This window comes from Rhamphochromis sp. 'chilingali', assembly GCF_963969265.1.
Source record: "Rhamphochromis sp. 'chilingali' genome assembly, chromosome: 9".
NCBI lineage: Eukaryota > Metazoa > Chordata > Actinopteri > Cichliformes > Cichlidae > Rhamphochromis > Rhamphochromis sp. 'chilingali'.
Window position 1 is genome coordinate 35,113,854 of NC_137936.1, and position 20,169 is coordinate 35,134,022.

Here is a 20,169-nt window from a genome sequence, read left to right on the forward strand (position 1 = left end):
AGGTGGTTCTTCCTCAGAGTCCTCAAGAAGAAGAGGTGCTGGTGAGCCTTCTTGACCAGCTTGGAGCAGTTGGTCGTCCAGGTGAGATCCTCGGAGATGTGGACTCCCAGGAACTTGAAGCTGCTCACACGCTCCACAGCCGTCCCCTTAATGTGGATGGGTGGATGTGGGTCAGCATTCTTCCTGTAGTCCACGATGAGCTCCTTGGTCTTCTCGGTGTTAAGCAGCAGGTTGTTTCTGTCGCACCACTCAGCCAGACGATCCACCTCCTCCCTGTAGGCGGCCTCATCATTGTCACTGATGAGGCCAATCACCGTGGTGTCATCTGCAAACTTAATGATGGTGTTGGAACCATCAGCAGGTCTGCAGTCGTGGGTGAAGAGGGAGTAGAGGAAAGGGCTCATCACACAGATCACACAGCCTTGTGGTACACCGGTGTTCATTGTGATGGTAGATGAGCAGCGGTTATCCAGCCGGACATGTTGGGGGCGGTTGGTCAGGAAGTCCAGTAACCATTTGCAGATGAGGGAACTGATGCCCAGGTCTGTCAGTTTCCTGATGAGTTGTGAGGGGTGGATTGTATTGAATGCTGAACTGAAGTCTATAAACAGCATTCTGGCGTAGGTGTTGTTGTTGTCCAGGTGTGAGAGGACAGAGTGCATTGCGATGGAGACTGCATCCTCTGTGCTCCTGTTCCGGCGGTATGCGAATTGGTGGGGGTCCAGGGTGGGGGGGAGACAGGATTTGAAGTGTGCTAGGACCAGTCGCTCTAAGCACTTAGTGATGATGGGGGTGAGTGCTACTGGGCGGTAATCATTGAGGCAAGATGGGTTGGAGTTTTTGGGTATCGGGACGATGGAGGTGGATTTGAAGCAGGCCGGTACCACAGCGTGGGCCAAGGACAGATTGAATATGTCTGTACTGTAGGCGTGTGCATCTCCTGACCTAAAGGCAGTGTTGCGGGCCTTCAGGAGGAGACGAACATCCCGGTTCATCCAAGGCTTCTGGTTGGGGTACATGGTGATCCGTTTCTGGGTGGTGACACTGTCTGTGGTTTTGGAGATGTAATCCAGTACAGATGAGGCGTACTGGTCCAGGTCTGTGTGGGTGAACATATTCCAGTCTGTGTTTTTAAATCTGTCCTGGAGCACTGCGTCTGTCCCCTCTGGCCACACTTTAATTGTCCTCACAGCAGGTTTCACACGTTGGATGAGTGGTGAATACCGTGGTGTGAGGAACAGGGAGAGATGGTCCGATTGTCCAATGTGGGGGAGGGGTGTGGCTTTGTAGGCTCCAGCCAGGTTGGAATACACATGGTCTAAAGTCTTGTCTCCTCTGGTGTGGCAGGAGACATGTTGGTGGAATCTGGGGAGGACTGTCTTTAAGTTGGTGTGGTTGAAGTCGCCAGCAACAATAAAAGCAGCCTCGGGGTGTTTATTCTGGTGTTTGTTAATGGCTGCAGAAAGTTCTTTCATGGCCAACCTAGCATTAGCGTCGGGGGGTATATACACGGCAGTGAGTATGATCGAAGTGAATTCTCTGGGGAGATAATAAGGTCTGCATTTGACCATTAAAAACTCCGCATTAGGTGAGCAGTGACTCTCAGTAGTAGTGGAGTTCATGCACCAAGCATTGTTAATATAAATGCACAAACCTCCACCTCTGGTCTTGCCGGAGTCATCTGCTAGCCTGTCGGCTCGGTGTGTGTGGCGTCCTGCTAACTCGATAGCATTGTCCGGGCAGCTGTTGTTCAGCCATGTTTCGGTGAAAAACATGACATTTGAGTCCATAATCCGTCTGTTGTTAGTGATGGAGAGCCGTATCTCATCCATTTTGTTTGCCAGAGAACGGACATTGGCGAGAAAAATACTGGGTAAAGGCAGCCGGTGTGGTGTTAGCTTTAGCTTAGCCCGTAGCCCTCCGCGCCTACCTCGCCTTTGTTTACGATCTCGGCGCCGTCTGCGTGCACTTCCGCCCAGCCGGGGAGAGTGGGCAGCCTCCGGTGTTCTGGAGATCTCTGGGATGAGTCGGAGATCGGCGATAAAACTGTTGGAGTTGTGAGTCCAGATGTCCAGAAGCTCTTGTCTGCTGTAGGTCAGCAACGCACAAAGGCTAGATTACCTTTTGAGCGGCTGGAAGTATCCCTGCCAGCCTGCCGGGGTATTCCTCTGAAAGCCGGGCACTTTTCACTTTTATGTTGAAATGGTGACACTATTGATTCAGAGACATAAACCCTGGAGGACTTTCAAAGCATGTCTCCACCCCTCTCTGAATCAAAGACCCGTTTGAGGGGATTTGAGGGGTATATTCCTGTCAGAAAAACAGAATCTGATCAGATACTCCAAGAAATTAACAAATAATGTGAAACTATATTTTTTCTGTAACTCTTTAAAAGATGAGCAACAAGTAAAAGTAACCATCACCAGATATTTAGAACTCATCAAGGTCTTTGTGCTAAGTACAATCTGTGGCTGGACTCAAATAAATGCCATTTGACTTCTCAGGTGAGTAAAGTAATTCTTTTTCTCGATGTGAAATGGCAGGCTGTGACTGCTCATATAGTGCAGTGTTTACCTCTAGCTTTGCCATTATCACTCACCAGACAGATTGTCTCAAAGGCACAATCAGACCAGTTGAAGAAGATTGTTTGTTTATGTCTTTCTTGCCGTGGGTATTTTTGTGCAGTGCCCTATTTCAGTCTTGATAGCGGGCCATAATTTCAGTGTTCACTATGGAAAAGATCCTTAGAATAAGCTCCATTTTCTGTCATTTTCATCAGTAAAAAGATCACTGAAAAGTCCAAGATGACAGCCAAATGAGAGAAAATGTTGTTGTTTTTTTGTTGTTTTGTTTTTTACCCAAAAGATCTGAACTGAGTTACAAATAAATCAGAACACAATAGTAACAGAAGGACATCACAAGGCTTTAAAACATTTAATTTTAAGCATCAATGACAAAGGGATGTTGGTATTTAGATAAGGTATTTCCCCCATATTGCACATTCCATGCAAGGAAGAAAAATGGACACAGCCAAAAATGAATCCAGCAGTCTCAAAATTTTAAGTACTCGGTCATACTTCACTCTAATCTAATTGAGTTGGAAATTAATGCTCCAGAATAAGGTTAGTGACAGAGCTTTTATAAATGAGGTATAATAATAGCCAATGCAAATTGGGTGTAATATCATCAAGTCAGTACTGGGAAGTCATGGAAGGTAAAATATCCATGGACAAAGTAGTGTAAAGTGAGTTTCAAATGTATTTTTTGTGCAGTTGCAAAAAATGCTGCATATTTCTAGTAAAGTGTGAATTAAAATGTGTATTTATAAATCATCTTGTAAAATTACAGCAATGTATCCTCAGTAAGTGTTTCACAGAATAAAGTCTTTTACGAAATAGTCTGGTACCGTGTTAAATAAATGACTCGATAATGACAGGAAAGTAACCACGCTCGCTGTTTTAGAGAAGAGGATAATATTTGAACTCGACACTGCCCTCATCAAAGTAATACATTTTAGTTGTTTATGTGTTTGACTTTTAAAGCTGATTAAGTTCAGAGCATTCATGCAGCTTTCATGCTAAAATTAACTCGGTCTGTGAAAATATCATCCAAATGTCATCACAACATCATACCTTCCTTTTCATTGTGAGTATATGGCCACTGACCCATGCCTGATTGGTCAGAGTGTTCAAACACTGGCGCTAGTGTATCGCTTTCTTTGATTTTCGCGTTCTTTCATTCTTTTTTTCTCTATCTGCTTCAAACACACACTTTTTATTTTGAACTTTCAGTCGGCGATGGTCCTTTTGATGTAAGGACAGTTTCAGAAAGTACAAAAGTTAGTGTTGCTGTGCTTTTCTACAATTTCTTTTTTAGGTTGCAAGTAGCTGATAGCGGTCCCTGTTCACATTCGAGACACAGCTGTTTATAGAGAGGTCAGAAACTTGCCATAAATCAAGGTAACAACCACTCTCTTTTTTTCTGTATCAACAATGCAGAATCTAGCAATACAACATTTCTTACCAGCCTAGATTTATGCTACAGTCTCCTGTTTTTTTATTCTTGGCCTTTCCTGTGTTTCCTGTATTCAGTTGCTAATTTCCCCCAGTATGGTTGTTCTCATGTTTTGTTACTTCCTGTTTTATTTTGTCAGCCCCTCTTCTTGTGTTTATGGTGTTTGGTTTTGCTTCCCTGGTTTTGTCTACTGTGATTAGTTTAAGCCATGTGTCTTCTCACCCCCACATTAAATCAGTATACTCCAGTCCATCCAGACACCCGTTAAGATGAAACATCAATCCCCAAATTCCTCCATGAAAAGTGACGTATTTGCTGCACAATGACAGTAAAGACTTGGCAACCTTGCTTTTATGTAGGAATATAGACAGCATGAAGTACCAAGATAGTTCAATCCCCTACTGCACAGACATGCAATGCAAGTGAGTAGTGCACATCGGTGCAGTCTAACTCAGATCAATTGCAACATGTTGGCATTGTATCCATTTGTAAATTGGATGGCAATCAAAATCTAGGAACTGGTTATCGATTAGATGAGAAAAAAATGAATTCAGCCCGTTCCCAGTAACTACACAAAAGAACTTACAGTTCCTGCTGCCTCAAAAAAAAAATAATAATAATAATAAAAGACCTTTCTCAAGTTAGACACTTTTGATTTGAACTGCTGCCCTCGGGCAGATGTTTCAGAGCAATTAAAACACAGACAAAAAGATTTAAAAATATTCTTTATTCAAAGGTCATGACTGCACTAAAGACTGCTGGGAACAGTGCATTTTTTAGGTGAATGCATTGTGCCGTGATTTCCTGCAGAATGTGAAAATGTGCAGAATTTCTGTTAGAATTTTTGTATGTTTTTTATATTTTTGTGTTTTATGCAACTTTTTATATTTTTATATTTATATATTTTTTGACATATTTGGAAGCCGTTGCAGAGGTTTGCATAGGATTTTATCTAATGCTGTTGTAATACATTGTATTGTATATTTGCAGTCAGTCTGAGTCCGACCACCAGGCAACTAGTTGCAAGGTGATTGCAGTCACTTATTTTTAAGCTAGTATGACTGAACAATAAGGGAACATAATGTTGGTCTCTTGACCAGTCAGCTCACTGCTTTGATGCAGGTTAATTCACATGAAATATGAAACTTGCATCCATTTTTTCCTCTGATTTATTCTGGTGAGCCACCATGAGGTTCACGTCTGTGGAATTGAGTGAAATAGTTAAAACTATTAGAAAACTATGAAATCTTGCACACATGCTGATGTTTGTCAGTGTGTGTCAAACGTGTAGATACATAATAATCTGCTATTTTGCATTTAAGTCTAATTCAAACACTAATATCAACATTTTTGAGTATTTTAGCACATTTTTGAAAAGTGAGATTTAAAGTCATAATGCTTAGTGCTTTGATGTTTTTGAGGAACTGGTACATATTATTATGATGCAGACGATTAGTAACCCAACAGGAGGTTGGGCTATAAGATCCTACTGTTTTAGCATTTTCATCTATCAGCACGTTTTTATGTGCGTGTGTGTGGGCATACATGTTGCTGTAATACAAGACAAGAATTAGAAAATTCTTGTGCCTCTCACATGAAATCGCGCTAAACTTTCAGAGAGTGAGGTTTGTCACATTTGAACGCACTGAGGCTGATGATTTTTGTCAGCCAGGACTGCTATAATTGAAAATATTCATTACTCTGTGTAATTTATAACTTTGTCATAAATCAGCCTTGGAGTTCTTGGACCATCCAGTGTGCTCATTAGAGTTTTAATTAAAGCACTGAACTACGATAACGTTGCGATTTTCTGAAGGGCAATGAAATATAATGGTAGAATCACTATATCTCCTCTTAATTTTCTCTATTGTACAGTACAAGGTTTTGTCTCTTTTGCTGGGGCTTTTTCACCACATAAACACGCAGTGCTCTGCATCTTCACACATTTGCTTTCAGATTGCAAAGTTGGCTTTGTCCTTTAAATGGTGGGTTGGAGTTATTCATGTGACAGTTACAGCATCAATAGATGGGTCTGTGTCAGCCCTGCTGCTGATGGGTTTTCCATAGGCTGTATATAATTTAAAAACATGGGTGAATGCAAATGTAAAATTTACCACTAAATATCCACAGAAGTATGTCATAAACAAACAACCTTCAGAAAGGATCATTTGCATCACCATTAGAGTCGACTACCATCAATGCTTTAGTGTCTAATTGCTTAAATTGTCTGTTACTTTAACACACCTGCATTTTCTGGGTCCATTTGCTGTTGACAAACAAGCTTTAACACTCTGCCACAAAGCTTTCTATTCACCATTTCATCCTTATGGCGGGGTACTGCGTTTACATTTGAATTCCTCATCCCACCCCCACCTGATTTGAATCTGTTTTGTGCGTGCACTATTGGCTGTTATGAATTTCACGCAGGATTTTTGTGTGGTGTTTATTTGCTCTGCTGCTCAAAGCTTAAGAGGTTCCCAGAGTCAAAATCATTTCTCTCTAAGTGGTGGGCTTTCATGAGCAGCTGCTACACAGCAGCCGGTCCTAAGATGTTGGTCAACACTGCAGTTGATGAGTCTTTTCAGATTGTGCATTTTCTTTGCATCCCTGCAGTAGGCTGGATGAACGGGATTCACATGCTTGTTACTCTGTAGTGTGGCTTTATGTTTTGGATAATGAGGGGTGGGCTTTGATGTTTTGTAAGTGAGTCATAAGATGACTACTCAAGTACAATCAAGGCTACTGGGGTCCCTGTGAATTTATTAATCCACACCCACATTGTTTTTTGTTCTCTTTTTTTGGCTCTGTAGCAAACTGATTATCTGAGCTGCTTTCTCTCCTTTGTAAATGCAATCTTTGTATTTGGCATAGTCACGATTTCACTATCTTTTCTACATGTTTTACCTTCTTGCTCTGCTTCTCCAGTTGTTCATGCATTGAAACTGATCAGAAAACACCTTTGGCCCATGTCCACCTCATTGCCTTTATTTCCTTTTCACTCGCATGTGCTGTGCCAGTGTGCCTGCACATGTGATGTGACAATAAAAGTGATTTGATTTGATTTGATTTGACTGCTACCTTTTTTCAATCCCCCTTTCAACCTATTGTATCTCTTTTTCTAACAGCTATTAAAAAGGGTTTCTTTACTTCAACAAGGAAGAAATATCTGCCTTTATTCCATTTTGAATTTCCACTGCATGTATCTTGAATAACAGTACCATGCATCTTGCAGTAATGAATGTTAAATGGCTGTAGTAATTGCTGTAGAAAGGGTTTTACCAAATAAAGAGGGACATTAAAACCACTATATTTACAACATTTGTACTCATGATTAATATTCATTGGACTGAGGCTTGGCAGAAAGTCCAAATGAAATCATTTGCAATCATCATGGGTCATATATCGAGGGATATTATGTATATGAGCTGTGCCGTGTGAGATGGTGCAGAGTAAACTATGAAAATATCATGTTATTGGTTTTCATCATGGCATCACAAAGTAAATGGATGCAAATAATCCCTTTTAAAAATAAAATCAATTATCCTTGATGCTTCAATCATGCATTAATCAATTTTTTCCCTTTGATAGAGTTCTTAGCAGCCTATCAACACAACACTAATGTATCATCACTTCATGAAGCTAATGTGAATAGTTTTAGTTTTATTCATTATTTGTCAGGAACCATCCACTAAAATATTGATCTCACAAGAGAAAAGTTGCCTTGCACTAGATTTTGCTAACAGTTAATCTCCATGTGCATTCGCTGGGCTTATACACAAAATATTAAATATGCTATAAAGGCAAATACATATCTACAATGCAAGTATAGTAATATAATTAAATATATTCATACGTCTGCAACATATTAGCAAAATTGCATTGACCTGGAGTTGTGTTGCTTGTGCTTCTTTCCCCTTTTCTGCTTTGATCTTCACCAGTTCTTAAAGGGAACGTGTGACATAGCCGCTTTATGTTTACAAGTCCTGTAACTTCTTCCTTTTCATTTCTTTCAGATCATAAATGTTTTTGAGCCTTTTAGGCAGTAAAATTCTCACTGATGATGTCTGTGAAAGAGAATCAAAAAACTGAAAAAGCTGTAGGCTGTGCTAGTTAAAAAAAAAAAAAAAAGTCCAGATAAAAGCTCAAATGCTGTTGTGAGCTTCGGATCACTGCAGCAATGAATAAAAATGTTCTGTCACACTTTTTATATTAAATAATTTCATTTAAGCAGTTTGGATTCTCTGGATTCAAACGCAACATAATTACCACCTGTTTATTTATGTTAATGATTCTTTTTTTTTTATTCCTAAACATAAGTTATTAACCAACAATCAGTGAGAATGGCTGTAAGGTGATAATAGTTCATTTTAAATGAAGATGACATTGTTAATCATTTCATTTATTCAAGTGTATTCTGACCGTGAAGGTGAAGTCAGAGTTCTAGTATGTTAAAGCAAGCGTGACCATCGTCTCAGCCGACTTCTGCACACATAATACTTCATATGTGTTTGAGACCTTGAATTATTTTTATTTCCTTGTGGACTAATACAGCAGTTGAAGTACAGAGAAAAAAAATGTCCATGCAAACCTGAAACTAACTCACTGCCCACTATAGGTACACCTTGCTAGTACTGAGTTGGATGAGTTGGATCATTGCATAGATTCAGAAAGTGCTGGAAACATTCCTCTCAGATTTTGGTTCATATTGATATGATAACATCACATATTTGCAGCCGATCTGTTGGCTTCACATCCGTGATCTCCGATTCCACCACATCCCAAAAGGTGCTCTTTGCACTGAGCTCTAGTGAATGGAGGCCATTTGAGTATAGTGAACTCATTCCATGTTCGAGAAACCAGCCGGAGATGATGTGGAACAGTGCCTTATCTGGCTGGAAGCAGCCATGAGACGATGGGGACACAGTCAAAAATGGATGGACATGGTCAGTAATAATACTCAGATAGGCTGTGGTGTTTAAATGATGCTCAGTTGGTATTAATGGCCCCAAAGTGTGTGAAGAAAATAACCCGCACAACATCATACCTACCAGCAGCCTGAACCACTGATACAGGGCAGAATGGATCCATGCTTTGATGTCGTTTCTGACAAATTCTGATCCTACCATCTGAATTGAATTGAAGCTTATTAGACCAAACAACATTTCTCCAATCTTCTGCTATCCCGTTTTAGTGAATCTGTGTAAATTCTATCCAGAGTTTCCTGTTCTTAACTGAGATGAGTGGCACCTGTGCTGTAGCCCATCTGCCTCAAGTTTGATATGTTTAGCATTTAGAGATGCTCTTCTGCATTTAGAGATGAGATGCTCTTCTGCATTTGGAGATGCTCTTCTGTATTTCTTGGTTCTAATGAGTTTCTGTTAACTCCCTATCAATTTAAAGCATTCTGGCCATTCTCCTCTGACCTCTGGCATCAACAACACATTTTCCCACACAGAGTGAATGCTCACTGGATATTTTCTCTTTTTTAGAATGTTCTCTGTTGTGTGGGGAAAAATGCAGCTGATTAGCAGGTTCTGAAATGCTCAGAACAGCTCATCTGTCACCAACAACTGTGCCACACACACACACACACACACACACACACACACACACACACACACACACACACACACACACACACACACACACACACACTCAAGTTTAAATCAATCCAAATAAATGTGGTACCCTTGTAGAGATTGTTTTTTCTGTTTTATAAGGGGCTATAAAAAGACTAAATGACATACAAATATCTCTCATGCACTCAGCAAGCATTGCCCCAGGTGAAGGACAGTGACATGAGAAAAACCTTCAAAACTCAGCCTTATGGGCAATTAACTATTTAAGATATTTCCCAGTCATTGTGAAAGATTGGAACGTATGACGCATATAGTCTGAATGCACCTGTATTTTTTTAATCTAATTACAAAGATTAAACTAAACCTTAATATGCTGTTACAATTTTATCAATGAAAAAAAGAGCACATTGCCAAAAATGCAATTTTGTCAAAAAAATATCCACACAATTAATTTTAAACGACATTTTCCCGCTATCCTATATTTTGGTGAATATTTGAAAGTCTCTACTGTCACTAGTTAATGTAAAGTACTGTGAAAAATTGCTAGTAAATGTATTCTCTAAAGTTCAGATGGCACCCAAAAGCTTTGAACGTGTCACAGTAAAGAGTATGAGAAATCATCAGGCAATTGACAGATTGAGGTAATAGTATGTCAAATTATTTAATATATTAATATATAATTCTGATGCAGACAATGATAACAATTGCATTAGTCTTTATTTTTAGGCTGAATGTTTTCATTTATTTATTTATTTTTGTCTTTGTTATGCAGGGAACAGTGATAGATTTTGGAATAGTGCACATTTACCTACATTTTATTTGACTTGGTGTGCATATCACTTAACATACAACGCATAAACTTCTATGTTTACACTAAATTTTACAGATTTATACAGGAAAATTGGAAAACTGGTTTACAAATGTGCCACAGCACCATAACATGGTAGATAAAACAAAAGCAAACCCCTGTGTGAAAAATCCATGCAACTTAAAATTTTAAATCCTGGGCATGATGTTGTACATCATGTGGCAGAACTTGATCTGAATATCTGAATGTACTGGAGTCCATCAATAGCCTATCTGTCTTAATACCAAAGCCACACAGCCTCTCTCTCCCTTTCATTTTCTCCCTCTGACTCTCCCCTCCAACAGCCACAGACAAGGCCATCCATTCAAAGGCCTTCCTCGTCCAGCCCCAGCAGTCCCCTGAGGCGTCTATACGTTCAGACCATGCTGCCTGGGATTAAAGTGTAAGATAGAAGTAGCTAGTGGGGATTGCTGCTTCTTCCTAGCTGATGGCGAGGCTCTGTAGGGCTTCCTTTGACACCCCCTCTCTGCTTTGGCTCACAGTTTGAAGATGAAGGCTTATTTGAGGAAAAATTATAGAGGATGGAGTTTTTGGTGCTGCTTTATATTAATGTTATTCTCTTGTACAGTATAAGAGACCAATAGTTAAAAGCATTTAACAATTGGATTACTGCATTATAATCCTGCCCTGTATTTCTTTCACATTAACTGTGTTTAAAAAAATCATAATGAGAGGTGTCCTGTGATTTTAGCTAGCTACTACTCTAAATTGTTCATGCGGTACTTTGCTTTTATGTACCAACAAAAATATCTGGACAGTCTGCTCTGTGTCAGCTGGGTTGTCTGGATTTAATAGAAAATTCTTCCAGGAATATGCATCACTAAGGTATAATAAACTGCATCACACTGTTTTGATTATTACTGAGGACTTTTTGCATTACTGCTTGTATTTTAAGTCTGCCCAAATTATGTGTTTTGAAATTACCACTCATCATCAAATGAGTCATCAAATGGCACAAATTTAAGGTGATTTCTTTCGGCATATTGCATTATTCAGAACGTGTAATTGACTTTTAGTTTTTCGCAACGCCAATATCGTTTCTTTATAAATCACGTAGTGTAGCATGGATGAAAGAGTAAGGCTGTTACATTACAAAAACACTCCTTTATGGACTGTTTGTGGTCTAAATGCGACATTGTGTTTAATGTATGCCAGTATCCTAGAATGAAATTCAATGAATAAAATAAAGAGCTTCATCTCAGAATCTACAGGCCTCAGCTAGTATGTTAGATCTTAAAGTTCATAACAATACAACTGGAACAAGATAAGATAAGATAACCTTTATTAGTCCCACAGGTGGGAAATTTGTTTTGTCACAGCAGGAAGTGGACAGTGCAAAAGTTATGAGGCAAAAATTAGAATACAATAAGAATAAATACAGTACACAACTGTACAGAATAGAATAAAATAAAATACTATATACAGTAGAATAAAATAAAATAAATATACAATAAGATAAAAATAGAATACAAATACAAATACTATATACAACTGAGTAAAAATACAACGATGACAGAAAGGATTATTGCACTTAGTATTATTGCATATGTATGGATGTGTGTGCTTGATCAGTTAAAGTCTTTATTATGGAGTCTGACAGCAGTGGGGAGGAAAGACCTGCGAAATCTCTCCGTCCCACACCGTGGGTGCCGCAGTCTCCCACTGAAGGAGCTGCTCAGTGCTGTCACAGTCTGCTGCATGGGGTGGGAGACGTTGTCCAACAGAGATGACAGCTTAGCCGCCGTTCTCCTGTCACTCACCACCTCCACTGGGTCCAGAGGGCATCCTAGAACAGAGCTGGCCCTTCGGATCACCCTGTTCAGTCTCTTCCTGTCCCCAGCAGAGATGCTGCCGCCCCAGCAGACCACGCCATAAAAGATAGCAGAAGCCACCACAGAGTCATAGAAGGTCTTCAGGAGTGGGCCCTCCACCCCAAACGACCTGAGTCTCCGCAGCAGGTACAGCCTGCTCTGCCCTTTCCTGTAGAGGGCGTCTGAGTTATGAGTCCAGTCCAGTCTATTGTTCAGATGAACACCAAGGTACCTGTAGCTGTCCACAGCCTCAATGTCCATACCTTGGATGTTCAGTGGTTGCAGTGGAGAATGCTTGTGCCTGCGGAAGTCTACCACCAGTTCCTTGGTTTTACTGGCGTTGATCTGGAGGTAGTTCAGCTGGCACCAGTCCACAAAGTCTTGGGTCAGACCTCTGTACTCCTTGTCGTCCCCATCAGTGATGAGGCCGACTATTGCAGAGTCATCAGAGAACTTCTGCAGGAAGCACTGGGTGGAATTGTGGGAGAAGTCTGCAGTGTAGATGGTGAAGAGGAACGGAGCCAGAACCGTTCCCTGTGGGGCCCCCGTACTGCAGACGACCCTGTCCGACACACAGCCCTGAGTCCTCACATACTGTGGTCGGTCGGTGAGGTAGTCCAAAATCCAGGTAGTGAGGTGATGGTCCACTCCAGAGTTCACCAGCTTGTCCTTTAGAACCGAGGGAAGAATGGTGTTGAAGGCACTGGAGAAATCAAAGAACATGATTCTCACAGTGCTTCCAGCGGTCTCCAGGTGAGCGAGGGAACGATGTAGGAGGTGAATGACGGCATCATCCGCTCCAATGCCAGGCTGGTAGGCAAACTGAAGTGGGTCCAGTGATGAGCTTATTAGGCGCCGAAGCTGAGCCAGGACCAACCGCTCCATACAAGTCTGAATATGTATGGCTTGTTTGGAAGGGTTTCCAATAAAAGCCTTGTCTCTCTTAAAAGAGCATGCCATAAAGCTTGGGTTTGCGAGGTTGCATCTTAACAAATCAAAAGATGTCCTTCAGAAAGATGAGACCATTGTGGAAATGTTTTGCCATAATACGCAGCACCAAGCTTGACGAAAACATACAGAGCAGATCAGCACAAAGCACTCTGGTGGAGGGATGACAATTTGAATCTTGATTTGCAGCCATGGGACCTAGTCACCTTGGAGTCATTCAGTTAACCATGTATAGGCTACCAAAGTGTTCAGGAGGCAAATGTCAGGCAATCTCTCTAGCAACTAAAGCTTGGCTGAACTTGGATCATACAAGAAGACAATGATCCCAAGCACACCAGCAAATCTACAACAGAATGGCTGCAAAAGCATCAAGGTGCAGCAATGGCCCTGTCAAAATCCAGACCTCAACTGGCCTAAAATGCTGTTGTGGGACTTGCATAAACAAATGCTCACAAACTCTAATGAACTGAAGCAACATTTAGAAGAAAAGTGGGCAAAATTCCTCCATAATGATGTTAAAGCATGTTAAAGTCATACTGAAATTTATTACTTCAAATTATTGCAGCTAAATGTAGTTTAGCTGCAATACAAGCTACTGAATCATGGGGTATACCCAGGCTTTCAAAGGGCTGCACAGGGTCCTGTAAAAAGTCTTTTTCACATGACTGTATGTAACAGCACTTTATTACTTTACACCACGATGCATTTTAAGGTAATTTAACATCGTTTAAATGAAAATACAAGACAGCAGTTTTTAATATTACGTCCTAGAGTACATGGTGATGTTTTAAAGTGACCTCTAGCTGCTGTGTTAATCACTGCATAATATGCACCACGGGTGTCCCACCTGTACTCATGATGGAAAGTAGTACCTGAAAACAAACACTGAGCTCTGTGTGTTTAATTTAGTAAAAAGCTGTATTTTAACTCAAAACACGTTGTTGTCCTATCCCTAACAAGCAGTTATATGCCAAAATGTCACCTACCATAAATAAAAAATGAAAGTAAACAAGAAATTAAAATAAAACTTTAAAGTGGCTTTGAGCAACAGTCACGTTCCAACATTCGAGGTAAAGGTTAGATGTGTTTTTGCCACCTTCCCGCTACCCTTCCTGCTTTCTAATGCAAACTTTTCCCCTTTTTTAAAAGTGCAAAAACCTGAATATCTGTCATGTCCCAGCAAACACTTAATCGATGAATTACCGCTGGCTGACAATCTTGTCTTGACATTTGGTATAGGAACAGTTCCAAAATGAAAGTTATGCCAGAGAAACAATCTAACCGTTATACCTTCGAGCAGATTTGTGTAAAAAAAAAAAAAAAAAGGGGGGGGGGGGGGGGGGAGTATATTACATTTCTTCAGACAACACAGACAGAGGTATTTTTAAATTCCTTCCAAACAAGCGCTGTTTTGTCAAATATTTTGTCCACGAGAAAACTGTCAGCAGCATGCCAACGCATCAAGTGGCAATATAACTGACTTCATAAAAGGAGATGAGGGCGCACACCTTTGACACTGTAAGGCAAGGTTTTATTTTTTCATCTCCACAGGAAAAGGCAAAAGCAGAGTTTCTATAATTCTTCAGCTTGGAGGAAGTCTTCCGAGCTGTTTGTTTGCTTGTTTGTGAAAGGACGATTTGATCATTTAGATGAGGGACTTGTTAAGGTCAAACGTTAACAAGGGTACCAAGCAGGTTAAGGCGGGGTGTAAAACATTAGGCCTGCATGGCATGAAACATGTGCAAAGGGGAATTATTGATAATACTACTACTACTACTACTACTACTACTACTACTACTACTACTAATAATAATAATAATAATAATAATAATAATAGAAGAAGAATAGAAGTTTTTTGTCTGCCAACAGGGTTTATTTTTCATTTTGAGATTATAAAAATAATAATGAGTAAACAAATGCATAACTTGAAATTTTAAATCGGATTTAAAGTTGATTGATTGATCAAGTCCAGTTTCCTGCATCACAACGTCACGTTCTGCTTTACAGTGCATCACCACCATACTGGAAGTGCCAAGTGAGTTGAAGTCTGTCACAGATGATGGCAAAGTGAGGCAGAGGGGAGGAGGACTGATGACACGGAGCTGGCACAGCGAGCGAGTCGTACATTGTACTTTGTGGTGAAGGAAGGGAAGCGTGCGTCTCCTCTCCATCACATTTCACTTTTTCAAACAGTGACGGGGAATCAAAGAAGGCAGGATGTAGAATCCGTCAGACACAGACCGTTTCTTCAGAGTCTTGCGGTTAATTCTGCTGCTTTCAGTTTTTTCGCTCTGCTCGGTGCGGGAGTCTGCCGATCGACCGAGGTGAAGAAGAGAGGTGTTGCTCGCTGCCTCAGCTCGCTGGATGGATCCGAGCTCATCCTTTCTCACTTACAACTGAGGACTCGGTTTGGAAGAGTTGGGATTTTGTTCCCTCCTCCACTCCATCTCCTTTTCTGTGAGTATTCCTGTTTTCGCCGACCCTTTTATTCAGTTCTTATCTTTGGAAGGGCTGATATAAATTTAGAAATTTGCATTTATCAGGTGAATAAATGCGTTTGTTGGGGAAGTTGTGCGATTCGTGCGCTGGAGGCGAAAAGCGGTGTTTCTAAGGCGTGAACGTTTCAGAATCACTTTTTGTCACGTTTTGAGTATAACGTGCACGGACACAAGATGTTTGCTTATACTCGACCAGGTAATACAAGTCAGTAAAGAAACGTCATCAGGTCATTGTGTAATTTATGTACTTTAAAATTCTAACAGGGAAAACCGCGTAACGTTATCAGCGCATGGAGAACTCTGAAGTAGATTTCCTCCTTATTTAGATTCAACAGGTTTGGCTGTCACTGTTTTTCACCGTAGGATAGTTAATGAAGCTGCTCAGAACAGAAGCCTTATAGTTGTTTCTTAATGTCGCTGATGCTGGTTAAATTGTACATCTAATTGTTCCTTTTCGACATAGGCTTGGACACAAAAGGCGAGTCATTTGATTCACATGCATACCAATTCATTGTGGTCTAAGTCGAACTCGTGCACATTTTATTTTTTTCATAGAAATCAGATTTTACATTTCACACAAACTTTTACATCCACCTTTAGCTGTTCTTTCCATTTTTAGCAGCTCAGGTGGCATTTTGTATAGATGACATTTTCAGATATTTAAACAAGAGACTGCTGAAAGTGAAAGGAGATTTAACAGAGAGGAAAAATGTTTTGAAACTCATAGTAGAATAGGCATGATGGTACACAGCACCTTGATGGTCAGCACTGGTCATTTGGTTGAAGACTGAATGTGTTGCTGTTAATTATCCACATTCCCTTTTTTGTGTTTTCTTCTTCAGATGCCAGATCATTTTCAGGGCAGTTAAGTCTGAAGGTGTGGAAGACTTTGCTTCACAATGGCAACAGGAGTAGCAGCGTGGCTCCCCTTTGCCAGGGCTGCAGCAATTGGCTGGATGCCTGTGGCCAACTGCCCCATGCCTATCGCGCCAAGAGACAACAGCAAGAAACAAGATGAACTTATCATCCTCAATGTCAGCGGCCGTCGTTTTCAGACCTGGAGAACAACATTGGACCGCTACCCAGACACCCTACTGGGCAGTTCTGAGAAAGATTTCTTTTACAACGAGGAAACCAAGGAGTACTTTTTCGACCGGGACCCTGACGCCTTCAGAAGCATTCTCAACTTTTACCGAACGGGAAAGCTCCATTATCCTCGTCACGAGTGCATCTCGGCCTATGATGAGGAGCTGACTTTCTTTGGCATCATACCTGAGATCATCGGTGACTGCTGCTATGAAGAATACAAGGACAGAAAGAGGGAGAACTTAGAGCGGCTGCAGGATGATCAGGAAGAGAATATGGACCTGAAGATGCCCAACATGAACTTCAGAGAGACCATGTGGCGCGCCTTTGAAAACCCCCACACCTCCACCATGGCCCTGGTCTTTTACTATGTCACTGGGTTCTTCATTGCTGTCTCGGTCATTACGAATGTGGTGGAGACCGTGCCCTGTGGTGCTACTGCCAATCAGAAAGACATGCCATGTGGCGAACGCTACACTGTTGCGTTCTTCTGCATGGACACCGCCTGTGTTATGATTTTCACCGTGGAGTATCTGTTGCGCTTGTTTGCCGCACCTAGTCGTTACCGCTTCATGCGCTCTGTGATGAGCATCATCGACGTGGTGGCTATCTTGCCATATTATATTGGTCTAGTGATGACCAACAACGAGGATGTCAGCGGCGCCTTCGTGACACTGCGTGTGTTTCGAGTGTTTCGTATCTTCAAGTTCTCCCGCCACTCGCAAGGCCTGCGGATCCTGGGTTATACACTCAAGAGCTGCGCTTCAGAGCTGGGCTTCCTCCTCTTCTCACTCACCATGGCCATCATCATCTTTGCCACGGTCATGTTTTATGCAGAGAAGGGCTCCAGCTCCAGCAAGTTCACCAGCATCCCAGCTTCATTCTGGTACACTATTGTCACCATGACGACGCTGGGGTGAGTAATAGACATATGCAACCCCCACACACGCACACTGACACAGGTAAATGCATTCACACACAGTTACACATTGTGGTATATGTGTATTTTTGTTTGTGGAATTATAACAGAGTTGCTTATGATTTTAATAAACTGAATAATTTATGAAAACCACTTTGAATTTCAAATGAGCATTAAGACAGCCTTCCCCCATACTTCAGTACGCTACAGCTTATTTGAAACTGCCAGTGTGATTAATGGTGGGGAGTGTAGCATTTATCTATCAGCACAAACATTCATGGCGTTTTGTTTGCCTTAGTTAGAGCTCTCCAAATAAGAAGACACTGTTTGAATACATGCAATACACAAGTAGATGCTCAGATAATAGATTTGTATTTGTGCAAGGGATGTACAGCTCATGCAGAGCCACATCTTGTAGTTTCTTTTTTGATCAGTGTAAATTCATGGAAAAAAAAGTTTCCACATGTCATTAGGTTGCCACAACCAAAACATTTGAACATTTTTACTAATATTGAAACAAACAGTTCTATTCATAACCCTCCAATTAACTAACAACTCTTTTCCACCTCCACACTCTTATGGCATGACTTCTAATCATCTTTGAATAAATAGTAAGTTTGATTGTTTTCAGAGGACAAACAATAGCTTTTCTACAGTTTTTTCAACAAATTTTCCTTTTGCTAATTGGGGCTAAACCAGGAGCTCCGTATGCACAGCTAAAGCTTCAGTTAAAAAATGCTTTGCAAGCGTGAAATAATTTAACTGCATTATAAAGTGAGATTTTCTTCTGTACGCCTGGAGGCAAAGCGTCCCATGAGGCATCCTCTGTCACCTTTATTATGATTCCACTCTGCTCGTAATCTTTCCTTCGAGCTCGCTGAGATTCTGTGCCATGAATGGCAAGGTGAACTTAAAAGTGTTCCCGAAGTTTGGTCGAGTGTACTACTCTATTAAAGAAGCAGAATTGAAGAATAATTACAAATTCCTAAAAATGCATTCTTCCCTCAGGCTCTCTTTGTAGATAATGCTATGTATGTAAATGGAAAATGTGCTTTTGGAAAGAAATGACATGACACAAAATAATTTTAATGGTTTTTGTGACTCACATGGGTAATGTAAATGTATTTTTGACTATAAAAAACTTTCAAGTGAGCAGGAAACGCGTTAAAGGAAATGCCTATCGTTTTAAGTCTGTCTAAAAGGAATACCTACATTTTATATGTATTGAAAACATTTTTGGCCTCTTCAAGAATTTAATAAATTGTGAAAAATGGACTTAAGATAATAATATTCACAATAACTGGTGGTAACCAGTTATTATGAATATTTTTGAAACTTCTATGAGTTGGATTTTTTTAGAGAAACATTGAAAGATGCTATTACTATACTAGAACTGATGGGTTGGATTTTACATTGTTTGATTTATGTGACCGCAAAGATATGTATTTTCTAATTATCAACAAGTGAGAATCGAGAACTTTTTGAACATTTATTAAAAATACATATGTACTCTACATTTCATTAATTATTTCAGCTCTTTTACAATATTTGATCAACTTAAAAAATAAGGAAAAACTCTAAAAAAATGCCTTACTCACTGAAATTTTACCAATTCTTTAACCAATTATTACAATAATGTCTGTAAATGTAGTGAATTTATAATTTTATATAATGACCACAAGGATAGACATTTTTCTTTCATCATTTGATAAATATAGTTATGTTGTACAGCCCCGATTGCTGGGGGGTAGCCTACTAGCCTTAATAAATTTTTATTTATACATATTTATAAACCTAATAAATAGACATTAAGAATTGTATTTACAACATTAAATTACTTTAACCTACACTGATCTTTATTCCTATCAAGGAATAAAGCTAATAGGTGCTATGAACTACGAATTCCCCTTTTAATTTTTCTGTATTGATTAAGAACAGGAGGCCTCACATGTGAGAGTGACACTGTCACAAGGTGACACTGGTTGTGTCTGCTGTAATGATCTGATTAGATTAGACAAGAAATTATGAAATCTGACAATTGTGATATTCTTATTCTCTAAAACAAGCGTTAAGCAGAAAAGTTTGTGTAACATCCTATTGCAGACCAGTCAGCTTACCATTTGTTATTGAGTTGGCCATCCTCATAGAGAAATGCCGCCTTGCTGAGATCTTCTTTGAAATGAAGTCTACATTTCCATAACATTTCTTTTTAAACTGACCAGATGTTCTATGCTGTTCATGTGTCTGACTTGCTGCCCAGCTCATCAGCTCTGTGCAGGTTGCCGTTGCTTCCATCAGTGTACTTTTAGCAGAGCTACTTGTGGGGAGCTTCTGAAATGCAAAGTGGCATATTTGGAGGAATCACAAGCATTAGCTTGACCGACCATGACCTGTTCCTACATCCCAGCGAGATGAAGGCACAAGGTTAGATGAGTTCAAGACGAAA

The 20,169-nt window shown here is 40.3% G+C and overlaps 1 protein-coding gene across 1 annotated transcript in view; it reads left to right on the top strand.

The window, feature by feature from the left end:
- The first annotated feature begins 2,364 nt into the window (after positions 1-2,364).
- The window catches only part of LOC308403046 (A-type voltage-gated potassium channel KCND3-like), a 108,568-nt gene continuing 90,763 nt past the window's right edge, over positions 2,365-20,169 (top strand). The window contains exons 1-3 of the mRNA XM_080892283.1: positions 2,365-2,504; positions 15,228-15,677; positions 16,561-17,720. Of these exons, the coding sequence (XP_080748409.1) occupies positions 16,618-17,720 (1,103 nt within the window). The 5' untranslated portion in view covers positions 2,365-2,504; positions 15,228-15,677; positions 16,561-16,617. The remainder of the gene's footprint in view (positions 2,505-15,227; positions 15,678-16,560; positions 17,721-20,169) is intronic.